Source organism: Gymnoscopelus braueri, assembly GCF_963280865.1.
Source record: "Gymnoscopelus braueri genome assembly, chromosome: 2".
NCBI classification, from domain to species: domain Eukaryota; kingdom Metazoa; phylum Chordata; class Actinopteri; order Myctophiformes; family Myctophidae; genus Gymnoscopelus; species Gymnoscopelus braueri.
Window position 1 is genome coordinate 56,809,547 of NC_137604.1, and position 8,834 is coordinate 56,818,380.

An 8,834-nucleotide genomic window follows, 5' to 3' on the forward strand; every position below is an offset into this window, starting at 1 on the left:
CTACCAATATAAAGAAAACAAGTGCATCTGTCTGTCTGTCTCTGTCTGTGTCCGCACTAAGGTTTCAGACGATAGAAGCGCGTGCAGTAGCATTTTAAATGCGGAAGTCTTGCAATCCGGCAGCTTGGGGGCTTGGTTCAGAGTATGGGAAGGCATTGGCGATCCCTCATTGGCTGGTCTTTAGCCAATGGTGAGAAAGTGAAGACTAGTTGCAGCGTCTGTTAAGTGCACTGCATATATATTATATATATATGTTGACTTACTTTCTTCATTATTAGCCTTGGTCATTTTATTTATTTAACTAGTATTACCTATACTGCTGCCATGTTTTTACTATTTTGTACTGTACCTGTACACAAGATGTAAAAGTACAGAACCTTGAACCATATTTGTGTATCTTTGTCATTGTAAGTGTCCAGCTTGTTCATGACAACTCACATTTTCTGTCACAGAAGCCCGTTTTGAGTGGAGATTAAAACGACAACAAAAAACATTCAGTCTCTCTCCAAACACGCATCCTGTTCTAATATTAGCTGATAATAGTAGTGTTCCGTAGTGTACCTGTAGTAGTTTCTCCTATGTTGCATTTTTGTTAGATGGTGTGTGAGAGAGAAGTTGGATCTGGTCTGAACCCAGTGGGAGTCATGGAAAAAATACAAATACAATCTACAGACTAGTTCTTCAATTCCAACATGAGATGGAGTTCAAAAGCACAGCACTGATGGGTTACATGTAAACATAACCTAGCAATCATTCCCTTTGCACACATATGATCTGAGAGCCAAGCTCTGTGTGTGTGCGTGTGTGTGTGTGTGTGTGTGTGTGTGTGTGCACGCGTGTGCATGTGCGTGTGCGCGTGCGCGTGTGCGTGTGCGCGTGTGTGTGTGGACAAGTTTTCAGTTTTTCTATTGATGTGTTAGGTTGGAATTCCATCTAAGTTCTTTTTCAGTTAACTCTTGTACCTGAGGGTGTGTGTGTGTGTGTGTGTGTGTGTGTGTGTGTGAGATAATAGTAGTAGAGTAGGAGTTGCTGAGCCATGAGTTTATGTCCTGTCTTCTAATTGCACTGGGAGAAATCAACACTGTCTAGGAAGAACTGTGTGTGTGTTTGTGCGCGTGCGTGCGTGCGAGAGAGAGAGAGATACCTAGCATTGGCAATGCACTCCAGTGTAGCTTCGTTCCCCAACACCACTGACATGTTTTTCGGTCCAATCACAATCAAGGGAGGGATAAGCTCTGAGTCAGGATCTGAGAGAGAAAGAGAGAGAAAGAGAAAAAGAGAGAGGGGGGAATGCATTATAAATGTGAAACATCAGCATTACAGCACAAACTACTCTAACACAGATCTTAAAGTGATGTGGCCTGAGAACACATGCTGATGCATGTCATACAGCATGTAAGTCTATATCTGAACATAAGGCCACATATGCTCAGGATACTACGTGTGTGTGTGTGTGTGTGTGTGTGTGTGTGTGTGTGTGTGTGTGTGTGTGTGTGTGTGTGTGTGTGTGTGTGTGTGTGTGTGTGTGTGTGTGTGTGTGTGTGTGTGTGTGTGTGTGTGTGTGTGTGTGTGTGTGTGTGTGTGTGTGTGTGTGGATATGTGGACTGTGTATGGAGATTCTTCAGTTGAGCAAGGAGAGGAAATTAGAAACCCAGCTCTGATGGAGGGGCTGGGGGTTGGCATGGAGGAGGCAGGAGGAGAGGAGAGGAGAGGAGAGGAGAGGAGAGGAGAGGAGAGGAGAGGAGAGGAGAAGCTTTGATCTCTGCTTTGAAGGAAAGAGGAGATGCTGGTAATTGACTCCCACTCTCTCTCTTTATTCATTCTTTTGTTTTAATCTGAGAGGAAAAGGAACGAAAAAATAATCATATCCTGCTGTCATGAAGTACGACATGCGTGCGTGTGCGTGCGTGCCTGTCACACACACACACACACACACACGCACACACGCACACGCGCACGTGCACAGGGGGAAGAAAAGGAATGAGTGGCAAAAAGGTAAGTCATTAATGAAAAAGTGTCAGGAAGATGAAGCGATAAAAGAAGAATGGGGAACACACACGCAGGGGCACACACACACACACACACACACACACACACACACACACACACACACACACACACACACACACACACACACACACACACACACACACACACACACACACACACACACACACACACACACACACACACACACACACACACCTTCTCTCTCTTTTACCTCTGAAGTTAAGCCTCCAATTCACGGTTACCCAGAAACGTGGCCCATGTTTTACCCAATATCTATCCATCCATCCATCTCTACATCATCTCCTTCCACTTGAACAAGAATGAATACAGAAGCTGGCAGTCGGTGTGTGTGTGTGCGTGTGCGTGTGCGTGTGTGCGTGTGTGTGTGTGTGTTTAATCTCAATCTATTGGACTCTTTATTCGGCAAATGAGACACACGCTGTGGGAGAGAGAGAGCGAGAGAGAGAGCGAGAGAGAGAGAGAGAGAGAGAGAGAGAGAGAGAGAGAGAGAGAGAGAGAGAGAGGGGGTCAGGGCTGGGGGGTGTTGTCATGGAATTCTTGGTCAATCCGTAATTGATGAGGCACAGGGAGTCGGGAGACATTATTCAAGGTGGTGAGACTTTGTAGCTTTAATTACATGATATGGTTGGTGTAAGTACGATAACACTCAGGTCTGTGGGAAGGTAGTTCTGCCAGAGGACACAGGGATAAGACCATATAGCTACCAGTGGTGGAAAAAGTACTCAACTGTTTTACTTAAGTAAAAGTATACAATACTGCAATGTAGAAATACTCTGTTACATGGGAAAGTCCGGAATTTTAAAATGTACTTGAGTAAAAGTACAAAAGTACTGGTATCAAAATGTACTTAAAGTACCAAAAGTAGAAAGTACTCATTATGCAGAATGTCCCTTTTCAAATGTGTACAAATCTTTTGAAAATAGCAGATCTACAAGCTCATTGTGAGCTTGTAGATCGTCTATTTTCAAATGGCCCAAACGTATATAGGGCTGAAGTGGCTAATGTAATAATAATCCAAATCTACAAAGTAACTACCGACCAAAGTTGTCATATAATTGTAGTGGAGTAAAAGTATAATATCTGCCTCTGAGATGCAGTGGTGTAGAAGTAAAAGTAATGAAAACTGGAGATACTGGTTAAGTAAAAATACCTCAAAACTGCACTTAAGTACAGTACTTGAGTAAATGTATGAAGTTACTTTACACCACTGGTTAAGACCATAAAGCTACGTGTACACTGTAGTGCAGGCATTTCCAAAGTCCGGCCGCGGGCAGATTTAATTTGGAAATTCTCGGCTGACACACACACAGCACGCGCGCGCACACGCACACACACACACACACACACACACACACACACACACACACACACACACTGGTAAAATGATTGATAGAGAGAGAGAGAGAAAGATGAAAGGCTATTCCATCCTCAGATTACAGTGTTATCCCTCTTTGAATGGATTCTCTCAGATTAAAGCTTGTTCTCTTATTAAATCTGTCCATCACTCCCGACCCCGCTGTGTGTGTGTGTGTGTGCGTGTGTGTGTGTGTGTGTGTGTGTGTGTGTGTGTGTGTGTGTGTGTGTGTGTGTGTGTGTGTGTGTGTGTGTGTGTGCGTGTGCGTGATCTCCCTATGACAGGTGATCGGTATGTGTTAAGCCCTTCAGACAAATCCCTGTGGAGACCTCGAGAGCTGAGATTGGCTGAGAGGTGAGCACGCACACGCACGCACGCACGCACGCACGCACGCACGCACGCACGCACGCACGCACGCACGCACGCACGCACGCACTTCAAACTTGACATCTCTATTTGTGTTCACATTTACCAAGACATTCTTGAACACAAACAATAGCAGATGCACAAGTTGGGGAAACTCAACAAAATAAATTCATCAATACAGGATCAAGCATTGTCTCCTCCATATTATGTTGACTGACAGGCAATTATCACAGACTTTGAACAGAATTGAGTCAACGCCTCATAGCTCTTGGCTTGCAGGGCATTCCTGCCTATCTGCAGCCCTCTCACAACTACTTTGTGGACATTACCGGAGGCATCCAAATAAAAAACACAAGCAATTTGCATTTGTACCCAAGCTGTATGGCTGTATAACTCATTGACTGCCACTGAAGAGTAGCTACACTCATCAGTTGGCCCGAGGTCCACACTGCCCATGACGAGTTGAGTGTGGTGTTTTCAATGGTTTACGCTAGAGGGCGCTGTTTGCCAACCTATGAGTGATCCTAGGACTTCCGGAGAACAGTAGACCCGGAAATAATGTGATCACAACAAATCCAGCCCCTTCCGATCTAATGTTAAAGGATTTAGAAAAATTAATTGTCTCTGCTTTCTGTTGCTTTTTGGCGAAAACAATTCAACTTTTCACATTCAACTGTCCACAACTATGGAATGGATTGCCGCGGCGGCACAATTCTTATACAGGACATGTCACCTACAGAAGTTCTCTGATGACATCGCAGTAGTCAGCTGCACGACACTGTGACTGTGTGTCTTGTTCTGCATAGTGCAGGCTATTTGAATACGTTGTTACTTGCCTTTGTATTACTGTATCCTACGGTCTTTTTTGTCTTACTCTGTATCTGTAAATCTGTAACTCTAGCTGCTGTGTTGCCTCTTGGCGACTGAAATCGCCCCGCGGGATCAATGAAGGTAAAGTTCTATCTGTCCTTCCTCATCAATGACAACATCTGGTGCATTAGTCGAAACATCTGTAAAGACATCATATTCACCCGATTTTTTTTCATGGTACTTGAAAAAAATGTGCTTGACAGACAATGAAACATATGGATTGCATGTCGGTAACGTACAAATCCTCCCCCCCCATCGCCACACACACACGTGCACAGATATGTGGGTGGCCTTGGTGTTAGCACAGGATGTAATAATAGAATTGTCACAAACGTCTATATGCTTCACAACCAGTGTTGGTTTATATTACTTAGGAGAGTAATATGTTACTTATTACTTATTACTCCTTTGAAAAGTAATAATATTATATTACTTATTACTTGGAATCAAGGGTAATATATTACATATTACTTATATTACTTTCCCCGCGCCCCCCCCCCCCCCCCCCCCCCCCCGCAAAAGAAAAGACGTGTACAGTTTTTAGCCTTTTTGTTGCTGCTGCAAATTCCATATTTGGAATTGGAACAATAATTATCCTTACAGGAACAACATCAATCTAAACTGCACACACTGGCTGCAGCCTCTCAAAAAACTGTATTGTATAAACATAACAAAAAATTAAGGTAAACATTTCTAATCTCTTCAACATATCTTACACCAGTCAATAAATAATTAGCCAAAGTGCAAACTGTAAACAAGTCAAACAAATAAATACAAAATAAAGCAGCAGTCTCTCTGACCTTTTAAACTTTCAAATGCAAATAAAATATAAAATAAAGCAGTAGTCTCTCTGACTTTTTAAACTTTCAAATGCAAATAAAATATAAAAAAAAGCAGTAGTCTCTCTGTTTTAGTGGCTAATTTAGTGGCATCTAAACTGAAATCCAGTTTCTGTTGTTTTGGTTCTGAGGGGCCATCAGTTTCATCCTCTGGTGTTTCGGTCAGCGTAACATTCTTGTGCATCTTTTCCATATGCTTCAACAGGTTAGACGTTGTATTTTTTGCTGTGGAAAGTATTTTTCTGCCCACGCAAAGTTACAACGGACATTAATATTCTTGGGATCTTTGACACCCACATATTCAAAATAATGTCGATATTTCCAGCCGTGAAAAGTGTAAACATCATCCGCCGCCATGCTGTTTGTGTTTGTGTTGTGTCAACTCGTGTGTTGTGTGTTCTTCTTTCTGTGTGTTACCCGGCGCCGGCAGTGTTGCCAGGTCTGCTTAGTGCTTACTGTAAGCGACAGTGGGCTTGTTTTTCTGTAAAGTTGCTTGTAAATATTGGTAATTGCAGGTTGCGTTTTTTTGGCTTGTTTCTAAAGTGTAGTTGCCTATTTGGGCTTGCTTTTATTTTTTAAATAAACCAGTGGTTCTCAAATATTTCTATGTCATGGTCCCCCAAATTAATATGTATTTATTTGTCCCTAAACCCCATCTGAAAATGTTTTGTGCCAGGGAGCCCCGCATCCACATACCAGATTTGTGTTAGAATGTTTCAAAAATCATAAAAATATTCACATTTTATTTCTAAAAGCCAAATTAAAGCCAATCCATATAGGTTTAAAAGTGCTCATGTGCCTATTTAGTCGCTTCTTTTAAGCTTGTTTTCCTAGACCTGGTTGCTTATTTTCTTCACGCAAAATCTGGCAACACTGGGTGGCCGGTCGCATACGGATCATGCGCTACGTCATAACTGTGCGCAGGCTGCGTGCTAAAAAGAACTGATCTGCAAGCTATATAGCATCGCTGTTGACGTAGGTTGATGCCTTGTAGATCTGCTCTATTTTTGCATGCTTCTACAACTTGTCTCTACGAGAGACGGAGAGAGAGAGGAGAGAGAGAGAGAGAGAGAGGGTGAAGACCTTTTCATTTTAAAACTTTGCAGTACACTTAACTTTACATACAGTAAGTGGAGTGGAGAGGTTGATCATTTACTGATCTCTCCTGAGAATTGTGTAAGTGTGTGTGTTGTGTGTGTGTGTGTGTGTGTGTGTGTTGTGTGTGTGTGTGTGTGTGTGTGTGTGTGTGTGTGTGTGTGTGTGTGTGTGTGTGTGTGTGAATCATAGTGCTCATTAAATACTGCATGCTGACAGCTAAGTGTCATCTTCTCAACCTACACTTTCCTTAGAGTGTCGGTATAAAACCACAAGTTAAGACACAACTTGCACACAACTTGCACACACAACACACACACACACACACACACACACACACACACACACACACACACACACACACAAACACATGCACGGAGAGAGAGTTTCTGACAAAAGGAGAGGGAGAGGAAGAGGAAGAGGAAGAGGAAGAGGAAGAGGAAGAGGAAGAGGAAGAAGGAAGATAAGTAGAGAGGAGAGGAAGAGGGAAGAGGGAAAAGGAAGAGGAAGAGGAAGAGGAAGAGGAAGGGAAGTAGAGAGGAGAGGAAGAGAAAGAGGAAGAGGAAGAGGAAGAGGAAGAGGAAGAGGAAGAGGAAGGGAAGTAGAGAGGAGAGGAAGAGGAAGAGGAAGAGGAAGAGGAAGAGGAAGAGGAAGAGGAAGAGGAAGAGGAAGAGGAAGAGGAAGGGAAGTAGAGAGAAGAGGAAGAGGAAGATGAAGTAGAGAGGAAGAGGAAGAGGAAGGGAAGTAGAGAGGAGAGGGAGAGGAAGAGGAAGGGAAGTAGAGAGGAGAGGGAGAGGAAGAGGAAGGGAATTAGAGAGGAGAGGGAGAGGAAGAGGAAGGGAAGTAGAGAGGGAAGTAGAGAAAGAGGAAGGGAACAGAGGCGTTCCTAGGTCTCTACTAGGTTTGGGGCTAGCATGCGCGCGAGCAGCTCGCGTGCATGCTATGCCATATGCTATGGCAAGCTTCTATGGGTTTCTGCCCAGTGGCTAATATTAGCAGCCAGTGGGCAGAAACCCACGGAATGCAAAGCAGGAAACCCAGGGGTAGTACAGGAACCCAAATAACCTATAGAACCATGGAGAAGTACAGGAGCCCAAGGAACATATAGGAACCATGGAGAAGTACAGGAACCCAAGGAACATATAGGAACCATGGGAGAAGCACAGGAACCCAAGGAACATATACACGAATCCACGGAGCGCTGCCCTGGGCGCAGCCATTGCTGCGGTGTCAACGCTCCGCGGACGCGACACCGCAGCAATGGCCGCCTACAGGCAGCTACAGGCAGCGCGTCTGTGGATTCGTCTATAGGAACCCAGGGGAAGCGCAGGAACCAAAGGGAACCAGGAACCATGGAAAAGTATAGGAACCCAAGGAACGCACAGTAAGCCGGGAATGCATATAGGAACCAAGAGAACACACAGGAACACATAGAAACCAAGGGAACGCATAGAGGAGTACATAAGAACCCAGGGAGGCTGACTCTGCTCTGCTCTTTCTGGTGGTGGAGGAGTGCTTTCTGGGATATGAGTCATGAATATGTACTTTTGTGCAGATATAGGGAGAAAGGAAATGTGTTAACTATGTGTGTGTGTGTGTGTGTGTGTGTGTGTGTGTGTGTGTGTGTGTGTGTGTGTGTTGTGTGTGTGTGTGTGTGTGTGTGTGTGTGTGTGTGTGTGTGTGTGCGTGCGAAGTGCGAATGTGAGAGAGAGCAGTGTAAAATGAAAATGGGGGTATTACCTGTTGATCCCCGGTTTTTCTTGCCAACTGTCCATCAGTCAAACACAGTGAGGTGGGGGAGAGAGAGAGAGAGAGAGAGAGAGGAGAGAGAGAGAGAGAGAGAGAGAGTGAGAGAGAGAGAGAGAGAGAGAGAGAGAGAGAGAGAGAGAGAGACAGACAGACAGACAGACAGACAGACAGACAGACAGACAGACAGACAGACAGGGACAGAAAGAGACAGTGATACAGAGAGAGAAGGAAGTAAGACAGAGAGAGAGATATCATTTAGATTCCAAGCAGCAAAAATACACATTTAAAACAAATAAAATACAACAAAAAGCACAAAGGATCAGAGAGACGTAAAGAGAGAGAAAAACAGTAACGGTAAATATACAAGAGATGAGAGAGAAGTACAGCAGCGGCTGTGCTTCATTAGGATGATGAAGAAGGCCGGACTCAGTCCTCAGTCTCCTCACTGGCCTACAAAGGACTCAGTCTCTCACTGGCCTACAAAGGACTCAGTCTCTGTCCTACAGAGGACTCAGTCTCTGTCCTACAGA

At 44.1% G+C, this 8,834-nt stretch overlaps 1 protein-coding gene across 1 annotated transcript in view; it reads right to left on the bottom strand.

Annotated features, from left to right (window-relative positions):
* Window positions 1-8,834, bottom strand: part of sdk1b (sidekick cell adhesion molecule 1b) — a 399,597-nt gene that overhangs the window by 152,655 nt on the left and 238,108 nt on the right. Inside the window, 2 exon segments of the mRNA XM_080416488.1 lie at window positions 1,145-1,247; window positions 8,296-8,322. Coding sequence (XP_080272614.1) covers window positions 1,145-1,247; window positions 8,296-8,322 — 130 coding nt within the window.